This window comes from Miniopterus natalensis, chromosome 18, assembly GCF_054644295.1.
Source record: "Miniopterus natalensis isolate mMinNat1 chromosome 18, mMinNat1.hap1, whole genome shotgun sequence".
NCBI lineage: Eukaryota > Metazoa > Chordata > Mammalia > Chiroptera > Miniopteridae > Miniopterus > Miniopterus natalensis.
This window is the reverse complement of record NC_142098.1, coordinates 10,313,622-10,336,515: the sequence shown is the minus strand read 5'-3', so window position 1 is coordinate 10,336,515 and position 22,894 is coordinate 10,313,622. Positions and strand designations below refer to the sequence as shown.

Below are 22,894 nucleotides of genomic sequence, written 5' to 3'. Positions count from 1 at the left end.
CCTCTCTCTTCCCCCACAGCAGCAACGTGCTAGCACCTGCTCTGCTGTGGTATCACCCTTCCTTCCCGCCCTCCTTCTGCACCAGCTTCTTCCAAGAGAGATTTAAGGCAGCTGATTATGGCACATGTATATGGAGGGGGGTTTACTCTAGAGCTGACAGTGGTCAGCATGGGTCTGGGGTGGGGGCTCCTCCAGGAAATGGGGACCAGCGGGAGAGGGGAGCCCACCTCACTCTCGGAGCTCTCTGTCCTCACCTGGCTCTCCTGTCACCTCTCAGGATGATATGCTGGCTCTTGAAGCTGCAGGTAGACAGGAGGCAGAAATCAGAGAACAGGTGAAGGGCCTACAGCCCAGGCAGGGGCAAGAGAGCGGACTGACCAGGTCATGCGGGGCCTGGAGGCAGCCCGTGTTCTCAGCAAATACTGCAATAACTATACCGACAACCACTGGATGTATTAAGGCACATACAAGGCACACCAGCAACATGATCTCCTTTGATTCTCACGCTACAACTGTGTGGGAAAGAAGTGTTCTTACCCTGCTTTACAGGTGAGGAAACAGGTTGGAGAGGCTCAGTGACCTGCTCAAAGCTGCACAGCAGGTAAGTGGTGAGCCTGGATCTGAACTTGGTCTGTCTGCTCTCACACCACCCACTCTTGGGAGGGGCAGAGGAGGAACGGGAAGGCTTCTTCTGAAAGTGTGGCTGATCTACACTGCATGCCGGAGCTGCATGCCTGGGTGCCCTTTCCCTTCTACAGTCTCATCAGCTCGGGACCCCACAATTAAAGTGAGTCCCTAAGCATTCACTGGTCACAAGAAAGCTCCCAGTTTTCTTAAAAGTCTCCCAGAACAATCCAGAGAGTGAGGGAGAGAGTCGTGGATTGTGCCCCACAGAGAAATCTGAGTGTCCCTGGGGCTATATTCATTTGTTCGTTCATTCATTCATTCACTCGTTCGTTCGTTCATTCATTCATTCATTCATTCAGCAGACATCCATCACACACACTGACCCGGTATCCTGAAGGCCCTGAGGATGCTACGTGATGAATGTGGCAATTGAGGGGGCAGGGCGGGGGGCCAGAGGCTCACTCACTTGATGTCCAGGTGGAGGATCCACTGCACAGTAGAGAAATACTGGGCCAAACCAAACACAGCGTCCAGGGACAAGCCATTCTCACTGAGGCTGGAGAATCACAGGAGTGGTGTTGACAGGGGTCTCAAGTCTTGTTTTAAGTTACAGGACTTAAAAACACCCTCTTTGTGGTCAGAGCACAGGGGAGGGGAGGGCTGTCCCCAAGTCTGGACAATGAAACTCACTGAACTCTGAATGGTCAGAGCGCCTCCTTTTACTCCCCACTGTACAGATGGAGAAACTGAGGCCCATAAAGCAGCAAGGTCTTGCCCAAAGTTATAAGACATATTGGTGACAGGGCCAAGATTAGAACCCCGTGGTTCCCTCTGTCAGTGATGAATGTGGGGAGTGACAAATGAATGTGACAAATGAAAATGGAGGGCCTCTTGCTCAAAGAGCAGGACAAAGGTTCTCCTTTCCTTCGTAGTCTGTTAACCTGTCATAGTGGTTTTTATTTGCCATTTAATGACACCCTCCTAGGGACGGGATCCTGGTAGGTGACTGCAAATTCTTGCAGGCCCTGGGTCAAATCAGACACCCACAGTATCTAGAAGGTCACGTGGGCTTTGCCCAGAAAGCTCCAATCAGCATATAATTTGCATGCAGTGGTGAGGCCTTCCTCCTACCCAGGTGCAGCCCTGAACAGCAACTGAGGTGACCTCCTCTCCTTCCCAGTATGCCAGTGAGACTGTCTGAGCAGGAAGGGCCCTCTAGCCACAGCGTTCATTCTAAGGTTGTAGGCAAAATGCATCCCTCTATAGTTTATGTGTTAACTAACTGGGAACCAGGGGCTCAGAGAGGTGATGTAACTTGCTCAAAGTCACACCGGTTACCTGGGACCTGGGACCTCTCTCCAGGTCTCCTCTTACTTTGTCCCAGAAGAGTTGGGGGGGGGGAGGGGCAGAACCTAGAACACAGGAGCCTTTTAGGGCCTGGGAAGCTTGGTCTGCTGCAGGCAAAGTCTGGGGGTTCCTAGCCTCCTACCAGAGCCTCCCTCTCACACTGAAAAATCTCCCCCTTCTCTGCCAGGTGCTCAGGGCCCTCCAGATGCCCTGAGCACCCTGCTGGGTGTCCTGTGGGGGTAAAAACCCTTCCTGCCTACCAGCTTGCACCCCATCAAACAGCCCCTCTCTGCACCGCAGGGCCAGAATGGCTGCCAGTCATTTCATTATCAGGTATGACTGCCCACCATGCCTGCCTTGCCCCAGGTGACCTGGACTCCCAGAGACGGGTTGGAGAAGTGAAACCTTAAATCAGAAACTGGATACCTTGAGTCACAGAGGCCAGACTCTATTTTAATGAGAATCATAGCCTATACTGAGCACTTACCACATGTCAGGGACTGCGCCAGACCACTGAGGTGCATTTTCCCATTTAATCTTTCTGATAACCCCAGGAGGGAGTGAGATGGGACATAAGAAGAACCTCCACCCCCACTCCTCCCCTCTCCCACATCCCCTCATTCGGATGAGAACAAGCCTCAGAGGCTTCCCCCAGCCAGCTACTCACTTCAAGGACTGCAGAGTGCCCAGCTCTGGGAGCCACCGAGCCAGCTGGGCCACACCTTTGTCCCCCAAAGCATTGCCTGATAAGCTGGGAGAGGCACAGGCGGGGGAAACAGGTTAGTGGAGGGAAGGGGTGGGGATGGGCAGGAGCTTTGTCTCTCCATCCCACTGGCTCAATCATTCAGCTTCTCCTGAACCTGAACAGGGCCCTGGGCTGTCAGGCCAGATCACAGTGGTGGCACTGGGTCAGCTGGGGTCTCCCCCAGGTTCTTATCCTGAGGTTGGTGACCCTGAGGGGGTCAGGGATGGGGGGCGCTGTATTCTAGGGGGAAGAGGCACAACTTTCACCAGATTCTCTAAGGGGTTCTGGATTCAGCAGGAAAAGAACTGCTGATCTAAAAAGCAAAACAAAACCCAACACTCACTAACTGATCAGCCCCACCCATCCGCCTTCTAGTAGTGCCACTCACTCAAGGCAGCCCAGGCGGCAGCTTCCTCCCAGCGCTGTGCAGAGCTGCTCTAGGTGCTCAGCTCGCAAACCACAGTGTGTCAGCCTGCGGAGGTAAAACCACAGCCCTGCAGCCCCGCCCTGCCCAACAGAGGCCAGAGCAGCCAGCCACCCCACACAAGCAGAGAACAGGGCTTGCAGGGGAGGGACTGGGGCACAACTGGCACTCAGACAGACAGACAAAGGGGGACCAGCACACAACACACAGATGGTCACCCACAGGCAGGGAAGGATGAGAATCAGAACCACACAGAGAGAGGGGCACCAAGATGGACAGACACAGGGTGGGAGGCGGAGAGAGGGTGGGGAGAGGCGCACACTCGTGTCGTGTGCACACACATGCACATACACCTGCTGTCCAGGTGGAGAACCCACTGCACACACGTGCATGGACAGCTCCAGAGGGGGACAAACAGACAATGAGAAAAGGGCCCCAGAAAATAATACAGACATGAACTGAGAGGCAGACACAGAGGGAGGGAGAGTCAGATGGACAGAGAAGAAGAGAGGGCTGGAGGAGTATGGATGGGCGCCCTGAGGGGCTGAGCTGAGTCCCCAGGCCCAGGCCCCAGGATATGAAAAGAAGGGACTGCAAGCTCCCCATCCTCTCTGTCCAGAGTTCCCACAACCCTCAGCCAATGGAAGTTGGGGGCACTAAGGGGAGGGGGCTTGTGGGCGGGAAGGTGACTGAGGGGCTGCCTTGTGAGCTCCACCTGCAGTGGACTGGGCAGGAGAGGTGGGAGGCAGGGAAGCCAGGCCTCAACTCCTGGACAGAGCAGGTCTAGTCATCCAGGGAGCACCTGGGGTGGGGGACAGGGGACAGACTTTGCGCAGAGGAAGGGTGGAGGCTGGAACCATACCCAGCACCTGCAGGTCATCACTGTACCTGATCCTCAGGGAGCACCAGGATGGCTCAGAGGACATCTGGAACATAAGGCTGTCAAGAGATGCAGCCCTGGAGAGACATATACCAAAGCCAAGCTGAGCAAATGCCTCATCCACTGTCTCCAAAGTCCATCTTCAGCCTCACTTCCCACCATCCAATCTCTATACAGGCCTGTACACAGTCAGACCTTGGTTCCAGTAGGGCTTCTCTGCGTCCTGGCTGTGTAACCTGGGACAATTCACTTAGCCTCTTACTAGGAGAATGTATGTGAATTGCCTTAGTTTGGTGCTTGGTGCTCAATTAACCTTGGCTGTTAGTATCATTAATATCATCATCATCATCAGTGACTTCAGAGATGCCAGCCTCAGCTTCAAGCAAGGCTTCAAAAGTTCAGACCCCACAGGAGACATTGTAGGTGGACACTGAGGAGCACAGAGCTGAGTCTCTGCCCATGTGCTGGGCTGGGGCAATCCAGGAAGGCATGTTGGAGGGGGCAAACACTCTGTAAAAGGTCATTGTGCCAAAGGGAGCCAGAAAGTTCTGACCAAAATCAGGGCTATAGGCCAGGCAATCCTCTGGGTTTAGGCTGAAGGGCCTCGGTCTTGCTGGCTATCCCACCCCTGCCCGGCATGGTGCCATCTCCATCCTGAATCCCAGGGCTCTCTTTAGATACCGCTAGGAAAATGGGATAGCAGTCTCTCCTTTGACCCTCCCTTTTAGGTCTGCACCCCCCTCTAAGCCAGCTGGCTTGCTGAGGCTTCCTGAATTTGTCAAGTTCCCCTGGCAGTTGAGTGGCATTGACCAACTGTGGGAGTCAGGGAACGGGTGGCCCTGGCCCAGGGTGGGGCTGGGATGGTGTTGGGACCCTACCTCTCCTGGGTCTCCTCCTGCTCCTTCAGCTCCGGGGCAAACGTGAGGACCACAGTTTTGTGCATGAGGCTACGGACAGAAGAGAGGTAGAGGCAAGAGGCTGATGGGGTCCCTGCTGCTCCAGATCATTTTTAGCCTGACCTTGAGGGACCTCTAAGGTGCCATCCCCCAGCCTCTAGCTGCAGCCACTTCCTCTACCTTCCCCTGACTTCCTCTGAGCTTCCAAGGCCTGAAATCTTTCTCTACAGATTTCACAAACTTTTCAGCCCTCCCTCGTTTCCTGGCGAGTCCTTGAAAGAAAACTTCAGTTCTGTGGTCTCTCTGGTTTGGGGCTCAGGCTGAAATCCTCCCTCTGCCCACCAGTGGCACCTTGGCTAGCTGAGGGTGCTCACCCTGCAGGGTGAGGTCACTGCCAGATCCAGGGCAGACAATGAGAATGCACAAGAGGCTGAAACTTACAGCCTGGCATCCCTAACCTCGCCTTGCAAACCAATTGTTATGCATATATTTCTCTCATTACAAAAGTCATACTTCACCCTTGTGGGGAACTTAGAAAATATAGTAAAGTAAAAAGAAAATGAAGAAAAAATCACCCAGCATCTTTTCCACATATCAATGACCATTGATAACATTTGTGGAGGATCTTTTGAGTCTTGTTTTTTAATGCAGTGAATGTTCTTTCTTTTTTTTTCCCCTTAAAAATGGGATTAAGCCCTAGTCAGTGTGGCTTAGTGGTTAGAGCCTCGGCCTGGCAACTAAAGGGTCCTGGGTTAGATTCCAGCCAAGGGGAGGTACCTCGGTTGCAGGCTTGATCCCTGGCCCATTCAGGGCGTGTGTGGGAGGCAACCAATCAATGTGTCTCTCTCACATTGATGTTTCTCTCTCCCTCTTCCCCCTTCCACTCTCTGAAAAGCAATGGGGAAAAAATATCCTTGCTTGAGGATTTTTTAGAAATGGGATTAAAATGACAAATTCTCTTCTAAAAAATAGGTTTTCAAGGGACAGGTGCAGCAAGAGCAGTAAAATGTTGATAATTATTGGTGGGAGCTGGGTGTTTGTTGTACCATTCTCCCTACCTTTGAGTATGCTTGAAAAGCTTTATTAAAAAAATGATGAATTAAAATGTTTATGTTTACTTTATATACCACTCCATACGAAAGCTGCAGCCATATCAGAGCTTTATTAAGTTCTGCTCTCTGGAGGCAACCAGGACTGAAATGATGGGAGAACCCAGGAGCTCTGAGCTGGAGGAGGGAGTGGGTGACAGGTGTCCACTGTAAGCTCTCACCTGATATGCAGGTCTGCCAGGTTGCGGCACATGCTCACTGCCCTCAGCATGCAGTGCACCCCTTCCACCGAGAGCCTGTTGTCACTGAGGCTATGGAGAGGAAGAGGAAGGCAGCCATCAGCAGGGGCTGAAGTCCCCAGCTCCAGACAGCTCCAGGCCCCTCCTCCTGGCTCAGCAGCTGGCTGGCTATCACTCCTGGGATGTCCTGGATCCTTAACCAGAGGGATTCCTGCTCATCTCCTGCTCATGTGGATGAGCCAAGAGACACAAGACCCTGCCCCACTCAGAGAATAAAGTTCTCCAGCTGGAGCCATCAGAACCAACTCACTGCTTTCACCTCTCTGAGCCTCAGTTTCCTGGCATGTAAAATGACCATCATTCTAAGCACACTTAACAAATGGGGAAACGGCCTCAGAGGTGTTGAATTACTTTCCCAGGGTCACAAAGCTCTAAAAGCTACTGAATGACAGAGCCAGGATTTCAGTACAAACCAAGGCTCCAGATCAGTTCCCCAACCTCAGCACTTCCCACCCCAGCCCACACTTGATGCTGAGACCCCAGTGCACGCACCCAAACAGCACCCCCACCTCACCATGCAACACTGAGCAAACCCAACAGCTCAATACCCGTCTTTCCGTCCCACCACCCAGCAACCTGCCCCTTCACCCAACGCTCTACCCTCACCTTAACACACCACATACCACCCCAACAACCCAATTCAACACCCCAGTGCCCACCCATCCAATACGCCAGGTTGGCTCCATGCAATACTCCACCTCACCGCATCCTGCTCCACCCCAGGGCTGTTGTAAGGACAAACTGGAACACAAGCCACTGAGGTAGAAGGGACACATTCTACAAGGGGTTTTAATAGTTGGAATTAAGTGGCTCATGTCAGAGGCAAAGGCAAGGCAGGCATGGTTGAGCCACTCTGACTTCACTGGAGTTGGGAGAAGGGGGTGGGGAGCAGCTCCCTAAGTGACTATGGACATGGGGGTCGGGGTGGTTGGGACCAGCTGGGACTCTCCAGGGCCCCCCCTGTTACCCAGCAGCAGGGTGGACAACTCACTCCAGTTTCCCAGTGATGTGCAGCTGGGAGGCAGCCTCTGCCATCAGTCGACAGCCTTCGTTCTCCAGCTGGTTCCCTGAGAGGCTGAGACAGAGGGGCCTGATGCCCTGGGCTGCTAGGGTGGGGTCCCCCCTCAACACACACGCTGACCCTCATGGACTTTAGTCAAAGCATCATTCCAATAAGTGAACCTTCATAATAATGAATGTTGAAAGGCTGCCTACTACTTGCTGTCTACTATTTGCCCGGAACTGTCCTAGGTGCTTTTACAATGATTGAATTTACTCCTCAGAACAACCCTATGAATTAGGCACTATTATTATGCTCATCTTACTGATGAGTAAACTGAGGTAGAGACTGGTTGGGGCACTTATTCAAAGGTGGACCTGGGATTTGAACCCAGTCATTTGACTTCAAGTCTCCCTGTGAAGTCCCCCATTTATTTATGCTGCAACTGACATCATTGTTTCTTGTGATCAACTCCATGACGATAGAGGTATATGACCTAGTCTGGGGTCAAGGAAGGCTTCCCTGATGTTTGAGCTGCTTGCTAGTGAAACTAGGAGTTCAATAGGTAAGGGGTGGGAGAGAGACAGGGCTGTCGGAGCAGCACATTCAAAGGCACATTTGAGGACCAGAAAGGGAGCCAGTACTCTGGGTGGAAGACTGAGGGGAGGGCAGGGTCAGAGGGGGTTTGGGGTTGGGAGCAGGGTTCTGGATCACATGGGACTTTAGGATTTGGGCTTTATCCTGAGTGTTGGGAAGGAGTGAAAGGGACAGGCAGGAGTGAAATGAAATGCAGTTCACACTGTGCCAGGTGGAGGTGGCCAGGGTGGAAGCAGGGAACCCAGTGAGGAGGCTGATGGAGCCACCCAGATGACAGATGAGAGTGGTCTGGGCTAGGGAGAGTGGATGAAAAGATGGTTTGGAGAGCTATGTAGGGCGTAGGTTTACTCCGGATGGCCTGGCTATGGGAGGAGGGCAAGGAGCTGAGAGGTGTCTGGTTTGTGTAACCAGGTGGGTGGTGGGGCCCTTACTATAGGTGACAGAACAGGGGGATGGGCAGACTGGTGCTGGCAAGATTGGTGGAAGTATGTCAGTTTGGAAAACCCCACCTTTTCTAATCATGTCTTGTTTCTCCCAAAGGGAGAGGTCAAGGCTTAATTAAGTTTTAGTCACCAAAGCAGCCTTCACCCCATCCACCTCACCTTGGAATGACATTCTGGCATTCCATCACTCTACCTTCCCACCCAGTTGATTTCCTGGGATGGTCCCATGACAGGACCTCCACCAACCCCAAGCCCTACTCTCAAAGGCTCCACCCAAGAGCTGAACATCATGGGAATTTCTCCCACGAGAAAAGAGGTCATCTCACTCTAGTCTGGGAGGAAGACAAGGTGAGGGGACCCTGAGGGCTATGGTTTGAAAGACAGACCTAGGTGTGGCAAGGTTTCTGCTTTGCAGATCTCAATGATGGTGGCTACTAGGGCGAGGCCTGGAGTAAGACAGTCTGAACTTGAACCCTGGCCTGGACTCTTCTTTGCTGTGAGACCTTGAGCACACTGAACTTCCTGCAACTTCATTTCCTCCTCTGTAAAATGTGCACCATAACAGTACTTACGCCATAGGGGTGTGAGGAGTAAATGAGAGGAAGTATATAAATGCACCTGGCACAAGGCAAGTGCTAAATTGTGGTAGCTGTTCCGATAATGACTCCCCCAGATTCTCAACGAGGCATCTTCCTCATACTATCATCCACCCAAAAGTGAGGCCCTTCCTGCACTGCCCTGCCCTGCCCTCCTGTCTCCTGCCCCAGAGTGTCCCATGATACTCACTCTATTTCGTCCAGGTGGGGGCCTTCCCGGAGCTGGCCTATGAGCCTCTCCACATCACTGATGGTTAGCCGACACTCCTGCAGCCTGGGGTGGGGTAGGGAGCAGAGGGGCTCAGGGCACGATGCCTCCTCTAGCTCCTGGCCCCACTGCGAGGCATGGGAGCTGGGGGAGCCAGGGGGCTGCGGACCTGGCGTTGAATCCTGGTCCTGCTTCTCAGTAACTGGGCAATCTTAGACAAGGCACCTAACCTACCTGAGACTCAATTTCCCCCTCTATCAAGTGGGAACAATAATGTGGACTTTGCAGGATTTTCAAAAGAATCACAATGAGGTAATGGATATAAAATACCACCGTGCCCAGCACACAATAAGGGCCCATTAAATTACAGTTGTTGTTGTTGTGCCAGGTGCCCCTTGTTCAGGCCAAGATGGGTTATTCATGGCCTTTCCCTGCCCCATGGTGCTTTTCCCTTTACCCTCCCTGCCCCTGCTATGCCTCCCCTGGGAAGGAACTCTCCACCCATATCCTATCCCTCCCCTTAAGGCAATGGATCCCACTGAGGTACCTGAGTGTCAGGCTTCTGCTCTGAGCCTCTTTCCGCTGGCTGGCATTTCCCTGGAGGTCTGGGGCTCTGGCAAGAACAAATCCAACATTGGCCTGGGCCCGGGACTCCAGGCTCTGCTCTTGGCCTCTAGAAACTGAAGGCTCTTTAGCATGACCCACAGTGTGTAACAAAGACAGCTGCTTGAAGGTGCTGAAGGCTCTATTCAGCAAAGCACCAGGGGCAAATGCTTTGAGGTCAAATGGAACCTTTATTCAAACTCTGACTGTGTGGCCTTGGGCAGGTCACTTCACCCCTCTGAGCCTCCATTCCTCTTTTCTAAAGTGAAATGATAATATCTAACATCTAGAGTGACTGAAGGATTGACTGAGGTGATGTGTGATCAAGTGCCCACCATAGGCACAAAACTGAAGCTTAGTCAAAAGCAGCTGCTGTGGTTTAAGATGCAACGGTCTCCATTTGTAGATGCACCATCTGTGGTTCAGGCCAGGAGCATGACCTGTATGTGAGTCAGGCTGTGAAAAGCCACAGCACCTCCAGGATCTCTTCCACTGGGCCAGTGAGGGGCTGGGGACTGTAGAGAAGCTGGGACAGTGTGAGCCAGTTTTGCACAGACTTCGAGATTAGTGCCACCCAACAGAACTTTCTGTGACAATAAAAAGGTTTTGTATCTGTGCCACCCATTATGGGAGCCACTAGCCTTCAATGGCCACTGAGCACCCGAAATCTGGCTGATGTGACTGATGAAACTATACGTCCATTTGACTTAACTTTAATTAATATATATTTAAATAGCCACATGTGGCTAATGGCTACTGTATTGGGTACCACATGTCTGGAAAGTCAGAGGGGGGAAAGACAGTGCTTCTACTGAATCACTGCATGGATGAGAAAAGTGAGGCTCAGAGTAGGGAAAGGACTTCCTTGAGGATATACATCTTTGTCTGTCTCTGAGTCTCAGCTGGGGGTGGTGTGGGGAAGCACAGTTGGGATGTTCTCTCACGGAAAGGCAGATTCCTATTCTTTGCCCATCCAGGACTGGCTGAGCTGGGATCCATGCACAGCTGGCATACCAGCATTTGAGTGCCAACTGGATGCCAGCAGTGTTCTAAGCACTTTAAATATATTAATTCATTTAATTCTCAGAACAACTGCAAGATGTAGGTACCATAACTGCCTTCTTTTTCCAGTTAGAAGACATTTCCCCATATAGCAATGCCAATCTAACAGTACCTTCATGCTTCCTGCCATCCCTCCCCAAGGGTCTGGCTCACTCTGAGACTTCTGGGGATGCTCCCTCACCACAGGAGCCAGATGTGGTCCAGAGAGGCTAGAGGAAGCTAAAGCCCTTTGCCAACTCTGAGAAGTCACTTCTCAGGGTAGCAGTAGCAAGAAGACTCCCCACACCCCAGCTCTTCCTAAGATCCTTTGGCCACCTTTCCCCACAACTGCATCTCAGGATGAATCCAGACCCACCCCCTCCCTAACTTCTTACCCAGGTAGCTCTGCAGCAGTCTCCGCAGGCGGGGAGAGAAGGAAGATGACATCCGCCTTCCTGCATGGTCAGACACCGAGCCATGAAACCCACGGACTGGAAACCGGCACTTCACCCCCTACCTGCGCACCCCTTACTGTCCCAAACAGCCAGAGAAAGCTGACTTTGTGATCGACAGAGGAACACCAGAACTTGCAGGAGTGCTCCAAGTCAGACATGTAAAATTGTGGCTATGTCAATGCTGATGAATCCTGAGTGTTTCAAAAAGTCAGGAAAACAACTTTTACAAGATAATAAAATTAAGAACTCTGAAAAGTTTTATAGGAGTTACTGTGTTTTAGGATTAAAAGGCATAGCTCTTAACCCACCCCGTGATCAAAACAGGCAAAGCCAGTTCAGCACCACGGAGAGCGACACGTGGCTAATTATTCCACCTTAAGCCTATGCTTCCTGGACTTGTTGATTCATTACTTCATCCATCCGTCTGTCGGTCAGTCCATCCATCTTCCCATTCATTCACTACTTATATAGAGTACCAGGTGCCAGGCCTGACTCAGGTGCTAGGTGCTAGGCTCAGGATATGCTGATGTGAGTAAAACAGGCTCAAGCATGTACATCTTGCAGACTAGGGGCTTCCTCTTTTTCCCAGCCCCTCCTATTTTCTCAAGACCCTGAAGGCCAGGCTCCCACTCCTGCTCACCTGACTTGCAGCATCCTGATAGTCGGACACGTGACTGCCACCTTGGTAAAGCAGAGGAGGATCGACATGGAGAAATTGTTGTGGCTCAGGCTGCAAGATTGTGGCAAAGGTGTCAGGTGTGAATCCCCTATCCCATGGGCCCCAGATCTTTGCTCTCTAAGGTTGGAGGGTGACTCAGGCAGGGGCTCAGGTGGAAAGTCTGCTTACTCAAGCTTCTGGAGCCGTGGCAGGCAAGGGAGGACCTCCATGATGTTCAGCATCTCCCGGTCCTTGAGCTGGTTGTCCTGAAAGCTGAAGGGAGACCAAGTCCCTCAGTCCTGGGGTAGGGGAACTTAGGAGCTCCAGTTGGTGGGTGACAGGCATGGTCACTCTCATGGGGGAGATACAGGACAGGGGTCCAAAATGAGTTGGTGACCTGCTCCATGGTATCCAACAGGTCCAGCTAGGAGGAAAAGCCCTCTGCTGGCCTCATTTCTGTCCTTATTAAGTCCCTCTGGGGGAGATCCTGCCTGGTGGCCCAAAGGATCCAGATGGTGGACTATGAAGGCCTCATAGGGTGGGATGAGAAGACCCAGCACCTTGTTCTCAGGGATGTGCCTGAAGCCCAAGTTCATCAGGGCCTCTTGGCTCTCAGGTGATGAGCAGCCTACACTGGGATGCAGGAGATGCCACTTCCAGCCCAGCTCTGGTCCTGACTCACCCAGAGCCCTAGGCCAAGTGCCTTCCTTTGTGACCTCATATTCATCACCTATCAAATGGGGTGCACAGCCCATCCCTGCATGGGTCCCTAGCTGGAGGGACAGAAGAGCTGAAGGGTTCAAGGGGGCCTTTGTGCGTGACCACTCTGGTCAGGAAACGTTTGGAAATACCGAACTTGTTGATATTTACTTCTCTAGAGAATTATTGATCCTGACCTTAATCTTTTCTTCCATCACACAGGGTAATCATGCACAAAGACACCCAGCAGAGGGGACAGAGCAGAGCTGTGGTCCAGTTGATGCTCCACTAAGCACGAGGTGCACCCTAGTGTTGGGCTGCACCTGCCAGGATGAAGGGGTGCTTTTTCTAAATCTCACAAAGGTGACAGCTAGCAATGGTTCTGCCAGTGAGCTGCTGAGGAGGCCATCATCACAGACACAAGCAGGAGTATATTTGAGCATATGCACTTAGATGTGTATGTGGATCTAAGTCTGCATGCGTGTGCATGCGTGTGCTGCACACCAATGACAGTGCATGCATGTGGGGCACATACGTAAGTGAGCCAGACAAGTGCAAGTATGTGAATGTGCATAGATGTGAAGGTATGTGTATGTTTCATGCATTTATGTGTACTCACAGTGCCCAACACCAGCCTATACACTGCCATCCGTCCTCTCAGGATCACAGAAAGAGGGAAGGGGCCTCAAAGCTCAAGCTCCTTCAAAATAGCCCAAAATACTGGACAAGAGAAGCCCTTTTCTGGGGTCTTTGGGAGCCTTGTGCTTGGATCCAGCCCCACCCAGCTGCACTGAAAAACTATTGGCCAGACACCATGGAATATGCAAGACCTGGGTAGTGACCTCTTCTCTCAGCCAGTGAGCCCTCCTGGAGATTACTCACCTGATCTCTTCCAGGTGTGGACAGAGGGGCAAAGCCTGCACCAGGTGGTGGATGCCTCGGGCAGTGATCTTGCTTCCTGCTAACCTACAGGGTAAGCAAAGGCAGAGGGGAGAAGTAGGGATGGAAAAGGGGGTAGGCCCAGAATCTGCCCTGTGTAGGGTTGAGGGAAGAAAAGAGAGTTTCAGCATCCCCAGCTGAAGATCCCTCTCGGTTCCAAGTCCTGGCTCACCCCAGCTTCTTCAGGCTCCCCATTGTCGGCAAGCTCCTGGAGAGGGCTTCTGCAAAGGCGTCCCCACACTTCCTGCTCTTAAAGCTGCCACAGGAAGAGGCAAGGTGGCAGAGGATCAATGCTGGGCAGGGCTAGAGGTCATGAGCCACCCCTCCTCCAACAGATAGAACTGAATGAATACAGTTATGTTAATAGTAGTAATTGCTGTTGCTGTTGTAATGGTTGTAGTAGTAACAAATACATATTAAGGCAGAGACTGCTAATTGTCCACCAAAACTCATTCTCCACGCAGGGAGCTGTAACTGGGAACATGGTTTCCCAGACAGAGATGGCATTTCCCAGCCTGCCTTGCAGCTCAGTGTGGCCATATGACTATGTTCTCACCACTGGAATATAAGCGGAGAGATGTGCCTTATTTCTAGGACTGAGCTTTAACACATTGGGTATGTCTAATCCATGCTCTCTCTTTTCCTTCCCCCAAGTCAGAGCACAGATATGCCCGTGACTCAGCTTTGGCCATGCAGATCAGCATGCCCAAGGCGATGATGGGGCAACAATGGAAGGAACCAGGTTCCTGTGTGACCACTTGGAGCTGAGCTATCCCACTGACCTGGACTCTGAGTCTTCCATGGGAGTGAAAGAAAATGCTACATTATTTAATCTGCTGTATTTTGGGAAGGGGATGGGGTTCTTCGTTGCTGCAGCTTAGCCTTTTCTCTAGCTATGACACACATTGAGTCTTTACTGTGTGCCAGGAGCTTGGCTTAGAAGTGTTTTTCATGCATTATCTCATCTCACAACAACCCTATGAGGTAGGTATTATTACTGATTCATTTGAGGGATGAAGAAACTCAGGCTGAGAGGTTAAATAGCCGGCTCCAAGTCAAAGAGTTTCTAGCAGCACAGCCTGGATCACAGCCTCCAGCTCATGACTGAGACAGGGAGACTGACAGTCCAGATACCGCAACAAGAAGAGATCCAACTGGACCCCAGAGGTACTGGTAAGGCCCGGTGCTTCCTCACTGTGTCACAGGCTAAGAGACGGGAAGGGCCTCTCTGTTCTGATACTAGGATTCTTACCCAGTCTCAATTGGCAGGGGCCTCCACTCACCCCAAAGTCCAGTTCCCTCCCCAGGTCCTGCCCTGCCCTTCCTCTCACCTGAGATTCTCCACCTGCCCACAGCCTGCCAGGGCCTCAGGGCAGCAGGGCTCCAGGGGGCAGCCCTCAAAATCCAGGTGGATGGGGGCATCCCTGTGCCCCAGGACATTGGTGAGGGCAGCCAGGTCTATGTAGGTCAGCGGGAAATTGTGGAAGGGCAGTTGACAGGGGAGGCTTTGGGCCATGAAGCTGGCCAGCTCAGGCTCCTGGGTCTCACCCACACAGTGACACAACTCAACAACCTTTGGCCCGGTGAGCCTACGGGTAGCCAACTTCTTCAATGCCTGTATGACTTCGGCCTGCTTGGCACCCACCCATGCCTCACCCTGCTGTGTCAGGTGGCTGAGGAAGGGACGGCAGGCACTGGATGCCAGACCTGCCAGGAATGTGGGGAGGTGGTCCAATAGACCTAGTCTAGCTTTGGTCCTCAGCACCCAGCGAGAATTGAGGGTGACATGGCGGGACAGTGCATCTTTGTCCACGTTGGGGCTGGCCATCAGATGCAGGGCAGCCAAAAACTCCTGCAGGCTGAGGGGGGTGAAGGCGTAGCCTGTCTCCTGCTGTCCACGGCCTGTGCAGACGCAGAAGGAATTCAGCAGGCCGAGGGAAGCCCCAAAGGCCATCACAGGGGGAGGAATGTCTCCTGCAGAGAAGATCACCTTCCCAGTCTCCAGGCCCCTCAGGGCCACCTCACCGAGGCCCCTCAGGGACTCAGCAGCCAAGTGCCCCTGGGGACTGAGAGCGAGCACCATCTGCACGTAGTTCTGAGTCACGGTAGGTAGGAGGGCTGCAGACTGGCCTGGAGAGATGCCTGGAAGCAGATGCTGGAGGCAGAGGCAGGCGACTCGGCACAGGGCAGGCACTGCACACATGCTCCGGAGATGTCTGTTTGCCCGCAGCTCTGCTAGGGCTGCCTCCTGAGATGGGTGGTTGCAGAAGAAGCGGCCCACGTAATCCTCCACCCGTGGCCCATCAAAGCCCCACATGTGGATCGTGGCTGCCTCTGTGGGCAGGCAGTCTGGTAGCTTCCCTGGACGGGAGGTGGCCATGACCCTGCAGCCCGGCAGGAGGGTCCCACAGCACAGGTCAGAGAAGAGGGCGAGGGCTGGACCTGGTGCCTCAGAACCCGCAGCCTCCTTGCCAGGACAGGGATGGAGGGCCTCCTCCAGCCCATCAAAAATGAGCAGGACCCTGTTAGCATTCTCCTCCAGGTACTGGAAAACGGCCTCAGGGGCTGCCTCGGGGCTCAAGTACAGATCAAAAAGGAGCTGGGGTAGCGTCAGGACACCTGTAATCAGGTTGAGCTGGCGGAATTCAAAAAGGAACAGGGCCTGAAAGCGGTCTAGCTGGCCATCTGCCCACTTCTGGCAGAGCCAGCGGGTCAGTGTGGTCTTGCCCATGCCGGCCTTCCCCAGGACCAACGTTATCCTCGGGCCCTTGTCAGCTTTGGAGTTGAAGAGGTCCTGGATGCTCACGTCCGTGCCATCGTCTGCTCTGGGGCTCCCCATAACGGCCCCCTCCTGAGTGTTGAAGGGTGCTGTGGCCCGGCTCCACTGCAGGATTGTGGGGACGTAGGCCTGGTGGAAGGTGAGGGGCTGCCCTGGCCCCGGGAGCTTGCCGCCATAGCGTTGCTGGGCAGAAGTCTTCAGCAGCTGTAGGTACCTCTTGGCTAACTCTGCTGGGGACAGGGAGATGACATGAAGGCAGAAGGCTTCCCTACCCACCCCCAACCTCCGCATCCCAGTATTGGCTGTGTATATTTGGCGGAGACTCTGGCGGCCGTTTAAACAGGGATGTCTACTGGGGAGGTGGGAATCGTGGCTCTCTGTTTTGTATTAACATAAGTGGTGTAAAGTTTTCAATAAGATGGGGAAAGGGGAAAGGGACACTTCCTTTGCAACATCTTATCAGAACAACTTCTTCCTGTGATATCTGAGTAATCTGTGCCCCTCCTCAGTATTTTAGTTCTGCAGTGCCCAGGGGGGAGCGCTAATGACCTGTAGGTCCAGACACTGACCAATCAGAAAAACTGCGGGAACTGGGCCCCTGCTGTGCCAGGTACTGATTTTTGAATTGCTGAGTCATTGGGAGATCTTGGGTGGCCCAGGGAAAGGACTGGGGCCACTGTTGGGGGCCACTGGGAGCCCCTGCTGGGGGACCTGAGGTAGTAGTCTATTTTAAATCAATGTGGCCCAGCCGGGCATGGCTCAGCGGTTGAGCATCAACCTAGGATCCAGGCGATCAGCGTTCAATTCGCGATCGGGGTTCAATTCCCCGTCAGGGCACATGCCCGGGTTGCGGGCTCAATCCCCAGTCGGGGGCATGCAGGAGGCAGCCGATCAATGACTCTCTCATCATTGATGTTTCTATCTCTCCCTCTCCTTTCCTCTCTCTGAAATCAATAAAGATATATTTTAAAAATAAATAAAATAAAATAATAAAATCAGTGTGAATCCTCTGGTTATTTCCATGGGGGTTGGGTTTCCCAGCTGGTGGGACAGCTGGTCTGGAACAAGGATTCTTCTGGACAAATGGTGGAAAATGAGAGAAGTTCTGGAAGTTCTGTCTCTTCTATTCCCCCTTGACAGCCCCCATGTCTCCCCCATGAACCCTTAAAGGCTTCTGCTTTGGGGAGTTCTCCCTGGTATTCTGTTCACCCCTAAACTGGCCAATAAGGGCCCAGGAGTGAGGTTATGATGGCCACTTCCCTGGGGCTCCCTCAACCCTGAGGACATGGGGTGTCCCTGGAGGAGGCTAAAGGATATCGCTGAGACCTACAGGGATGCTTCCAGCTCCTTCAGCTGAGCCTCTCTGGAGAAGCTCCATGTGGCCTGTTGGGGATGGCCCTCCTTTCCAGACTCTGCCCTCTCCTCTGCCCACCCAGGACCTTCAATACTTCTTTCATAGAAGCTTGGAAAACAGGAATCACTAGGCCCAAAAAGGCTTGTTAACAGAACACAGAGTTCAGAACCTGTGTCTTGGCCCCAATGCAATCCAATCCCTATGTTCAGGTCCCTCCCCACCTTGGTACCCACCTAGCTGCTGCTTCCTGAACTGCTTTGGGCGGGGTGAGGACCCACAGCTCTGATGAGGTCGCTTGAGGTCTGGAAAAAATTAAGGAAAAAGTAAGGGGTGAGGTTTGGGGGGGTGAGAAGGTACTCAGTACTTTGGGGAGCTCTGTTCCACAAACAGGCAGCAGGCAGACAAGTGTATCCACACTCAGGGACTGAGTGAAGGCAGCTCAGTGATAAGGGCCAGGAGGGACCAGGGACCAGGACAAACAGTTTTGATTTTTTGGGGAGCTGGTATTATGGGGTGAATGTTTTCTATTAAAGCCTGATGTTACTGCCATGCACACCTATAGGTGAAAGGTCCATTCATCTATAGAAATAAAGGTTCTGAACCCACTGTGAACATCATACTCAAAGGTGAAAGACTGAAAGTTTTTCCTCTAAGATCAGGAACAAGACAAGGATGCCCGCTTTCACCACTTCTATTCAACATAGTACTGGAAGTTCTAGCTAGAGCAAGTAGGCAAGAAAAAGAAAGAAAAGGCATCCAAATTGGAGAGGGAGAAGTAAAGTCTGTTTGCAGATGATAGGATCTTACATGTAGAAAACTCTAGAGACTCCACAAAAAAGTTTTTTAGAATAAATGAATTCAGCAAAAAAGCAGAATATAACATGCAAAAAACAGTTGCACTTCTATACACAAACAATGAATAATCTAAAAAAGAAATTACAAAAATAATTCCATTTACAATAGCATAAAAAACAATAAAATACCTAGGAATTAAACAAAAAGGTGAGAGATTTGAATAATAAAAACTACAAAACATTACTTAAAATAAATGTAAACCCATCCATGTTCATGATTGGAAGACTTAATATAGTTAAAATATCAATACCACCCAAAGTGATCTACAGATTCCCTGCAGGTACAATCCTTATCACAATTCCAGTGTCTTTTTCAAAAGTATGTTTTTATTGATTTCAGAGAGAGAAAGGGAAATGGAGAGAGAGAGAGACAGAAACATCGATGAGAGAGAAACATTGATTGGCTGCCTCCTGCATGCCCCCCTACTGGAGATGAGCCCACAAACCAAGCATGGACCCTGACCGAGAATCGAACCAGCGACCTTCTGGTACATGAGACGACTCTCAACCAACTGAGCCACACTGGCGGGTCTAATGACTTTTTTTCTTTTGTAGAAAAACCCATCCTAAAATTCATATGGAATCTCAGGGGACCCCAAATAGCCAAAAATGCTCTTGAAAAAGAAGAACAAGTCTGGAGGACTCATACTTCCTGATCTGAAAATACAAAGCTACAGTAATCAAAACAGTGTGTACTGGCATAAAGACAGTCATATAGACCAATGGAAGAGAGAGTCCAGAAACTAACCCTTGCATGTAAATGTTTTTTTGACAAGGGTGCCAAAACCATTCAATGGGAAAAGAACAGTCTTTTCAATAAGTGGTGCTGGGAAAACTGGATATCCACATACAAAAGAGTAAAATTGAACCCAAAATGAACCAATGACCTAAATGTAAGACCTAAAACAATAAAACTCTTAGAAGCAAACATAGGACAAAAACCTCACTATGTTGGATTTGGCAATAATTTCTTGGGTAGGACACTAAAGGCACAGGTAAGTAAAAAAAAAATAAGCAAATTGGATTTCATGAAAATTTAAGAGTTTCAATTTTAAAAATTTTAAATTAAAAAATTTTAAATTTGAAAAAGTTAAAAATTTAAAAGTTAAAAATCAAATCAACAGAGCAAAAAGGCAACACAAAGAATGGGAGAAAATATTTGCGAAACATCTATCTGATGAGGAATTGATTAATATCCAGAATATATAGAGAACTCAACAACAACAACAAAAACAAAACAAAACAAAATCACAACAAACAAGCTGATTAAAAAATGGGCAAAGGATTTGAACAGATGTTTCTCCTAAGAAGATATCCAAATGGTCCATAAGCAGATGAGAAGACACTCAACATCCCCAATGATTAAGGAAATGCAAATCCGAACTACAATGGGATGCCACCTCACACCCATTAGGATCTTTCCTATAAAACAACAACAGGGGAGGCTGGGTGGAGGGGGCAAAGGAGAGGGGAATGGGGCACACCTATAATACTGTCAACAATAAATTTAAAAAAAAACAAAATAAAAAGTGCTGGCAAGAAGGTGGAGAAATTGAAGCCTTTTGTGCACTGTTGTAGGAATGTAAAATAGTGCAGCAACGGATAGCAGTATGGAGGTGTTTCAGAAAATGAAAATGGAACTACCATAAGACCCTGGAATTCATATATATACACATATACATACACACACACACACACACACCAAATAATTGAAAGCAGGGTCTTGAAGAAATATTTGTTCACCTATATTTATAGTTAAAACATGGAAGCAAACCAAGTGTCCATCGATGGATAAATAAGTGAGTAAAATGTAGTATAGCCATACAATGGAATATCAGCTTTTAAAAGAAAATTCTGACATACATCGCCACATGGATAAACCTCAAGTACATTAGGTTGAGTGAAATAAGCCAGTCACAAAATGATTTCACTTATAGGAGGTACTGAGTAGTCAAAATAAAAAAGACAGAAAGAAAGTGGTGGTTACCAGGGGCCAGGGGAGGGAGAAATGGTGGGAGCTCTTGTTGAATGAGCAGAGAGTTTTGGTTTTACAAGATGAAAAGAGTTCTGGAGATGGATGGCGGTGATGGTTGCAGAACAGTGTGAGTGTATTTAATACTACTGAACAGTACACTTAAATAAAAGTGGTTAAGATGGCCCAGCCGGGCGTGGCTCAGCGGTTGAGCGCTGACCTAGGATCCAGGTGATCGGCGTTCGATTCCCGGTCAGGGCACATGCCCGGTTGCGAGCTCAGCCAATGACTCTCATCATTGATGTTTCTATCTCTCTCTCTCCCATTCCTTTCCTCTCTCTGTAATCAATAAAGATACATTTTTAAAAATTTTAGAAATAATAAAAAATAAAAGTGGTTAAGATGGAAATTTACTACATTAAAAAGAATGAAAATTTCTGAGAATGAGGTGTGGCCCACGAATCGGAGAGGTGGCCACCCTTTGATCGTTGACTCCTCTGTGCTCCAGCAGAAAATCAGTCAGAGGTTCCCTGGGTGTGGACAACAGTCCGTGGGTCTGTCAAGCCCGAGGTGTTGAATGGTGAGGGGCCTTAGCCGGTGGGGCTGGAGCATGATGCCTTGAGGCTTGGGGACAAGGGAGTGAGAACAGGCTTCCCCAAGTGAAACCAGACAGAGGATTCTGGCAGAGTCAAGGGCTGACAGTTCAGACTCTCCCAGGAGGCTCCCAAAGTCTTGAGGGGCACAGAGGGGGAGGAGGTGGGGCTGGGAGCCATAGCAAGGGGCAGGGACATGTGCAGATGGATCCGGGATGTGGGGGATGGTTTATGGGAAATGGCTGTGAACAGCCACCGTCAGCCTCCTCTGGGTTTGATGTGGGAACTGAGCATGCTCACCACCCCCGTCCTGCTCCCCAACCCCAGGCCTCACCATGGTGGAGCTCAGGTTCAGGTTGGCTTCCTTCACGAGTTTCCAAAGGACTGGGAAATCCTGACAGAGAGAGAGGAGAATATAATACACCAAGGGGATGTGCTGAAACCACCTCTGATCTCCGATGTTTAGCTCAGGGCTCATCCCAAAGGGTGGGTCCTCAGCGAGGGAGACATAAAGGTGACACTCAGTGATCTGTGAAGGGCACAACTGGTGGTGATCCGTGAAGGCAGCAAGGGGCAGAAATGTGTGTATACATGTAGGTTTCTGCATGAACAGGTATGTGTGTGCATGTGTTTGTGCACATGGGCGCCCATGTGTATACACATGTGTGCACATGGTGAACACCCTACACGCTGCCTGGTGGTAGAGTTGTGGAGCGAGTTCTCACTGTTTCCCCACAGTGCTGTGAAAACAGAAGGTGCCCAAGAAATGCCCACTGACCTGAACAGATTTGATCTGCCTGCCCATCACTACAGGTCAGAGGGCTCCCCCTGTGACTGCTTCTGACCACGTTGCAAGAAGAAACCTCTTGGGCATTATGGGCTATTTGGAATTTTCTGGCTGGAAGGCGTCACCCTATTCTTTCTCTCCTTGCATCCTGCCTCCCTGGGCCACTGGAGTTGCAGAAGGTGGGAGGTCCCCAGCTGATGTGGTAGCATTAGGGAATTTGCTCTGGGAAGTGTCCAGAAACATGGAATTTGTTCCTGGCTTGAGCATGTCATCTCTGTGTGAATCAAGTGGGTCCCCACCTTCCCGGGCCTCTCTGCACCTCTCACACACATCCTTACCGTCTCCGTGTCCCCAAGTGCTCAGCAGTGGCACCTCCAGCTCCAGGGGCACCTCCAGCTCCATGCACACACAGTGGATGAATGCCTGCCAGGTGGCAAGACCCTGGTTGTGCAGCGCCCTGAGTTGTAGGAGGACCCTCTCTGTGGGGTCTGGGGCCTCGATCCTGGAGCCCAGGTCCATGTTGGGGAGGAAGAACTTCACCTTGGCACTCAGCCATTCTGGGTGATTGCTGAGCAGCCTCACGAGCCAACCCCACTGGTTCTTGGTGCCCAGCTGGAAGCTAATGGGGTCCATCAAGAGCCAGCCCTGCAGGGACAGGGTAGGCAGGTGAACTGGGGGACAGATGAGCTTGGGGAACAGGTAAACTGAGAGAGACAGGTGAGCTGGGAGCAGGTGAGCTGTGGGGCAGGTGAGCTGGGGAACAGGTGAGCTGGGGGATAGGTAAGCAGGGGGATAACTCAGATGGGGGTAAGCCAAAGGGGGCAGTCAAGAATTCCCCACACACATCTGAAGGGCAGAGAATAGGCCGAAAAGTGGCCTCTCCGTGAGTCCCAATGCCTTTGCAGGGATCAGTCCCAGAGAGTAGCTTCCTTCTGCACATGCCTCCTCCCCCTGTGTCTGTGTACTGGTGTGAAATGGCCTAGTTCATTCTCTGCAGATGATGTCCTGAGAATGCTTTATTCAGTATGTTTCCATGGACCCTTCTGTGA

The 22,894-nt window shown here is 51.1% G+C and overlaps 1 protein-coding gene across 11 annotated transcripts in view; it reads right to left on the bottom strand.

The window, feature by feature from the left end:
* NLRC5 (NLR family CARD domain containing 5) overlaps positions 1-22,478 on the bottom strand; it is a 50,671-nt gene extending 28,193 nt beyond the window's left edge. For 9 of the 11 annotated variants that reach the window (XM_016221079.2, XM_087827303.1, XM_087827302.1 and 6 more), the window contains exons 1-19: positions 22,184-22,478; positions 21,393-21,452; positions 17,873-17,941; positions 14,838-16,512; positions 13,679-13,762; positions 13,450-13,533; positions 12,058-12,141; positions 11,851-11,940; positions 11,151-11,210; positions 9,659-9,724; positions 9,094-9,177; positions 7,259-7,342; positions 6,190-6,279; positions 4,902-4,970; positions 4,032-4,100; positions 3,108-3,191; positions 2,642-2,725; positions 1,094-1,183; positions 255-299 (exon numbers count right to left, since the gene is read on the bottom strand). In XM_016221079.2, coding sequence (XP_016076565.2) covers positions 255-299; positions 1,094-1,183; positions 2,642-2,725; positions 3,108-3,191; positions 4,032-4,100; positions 4,902-4,970; positions 6,190-6,279; positions 7,259-7,342; positions 9,094-9,177; positions 9,659-9,724; positions 11,151-11,210; positions 11,851-11,940; positions 12,058-12,141; positions 13,450-13,533; positions 13,679-13,762; positions 14,838-16,512; positions 17,873-17,941; positions 21,393-21,452; positions 22,184-22,478 — 3,266 coding nt within the window. Of the gene's footprint in view, positions 1-254; positions 300-1,093; positions 1,184-2,641; positions 2,726-3,107; positions 3,192-4,031; positions 4,101-4,901; positions 4,971-6,189; positions 6,280-7,258; positions 7,343-9,093; positions 9,178-9,658; positions 9,725-11,150; positions 11,211-11,850; positions 11,941-12,057; positions 12,142-13,449; positions 13,534-13,678; positions 13,763-14,837; positions 16,516-17,872; positions 17,942-21,392; positions 21,453-22,183 lie in introns of all 11 variants that reach the window. The other 2 variants (XM_087827310.1, XM_087827309.1) reach the window with 2 other exon arrangements.
* Positions 22,479-22,894: the final 416 nt, after the last annotated feature.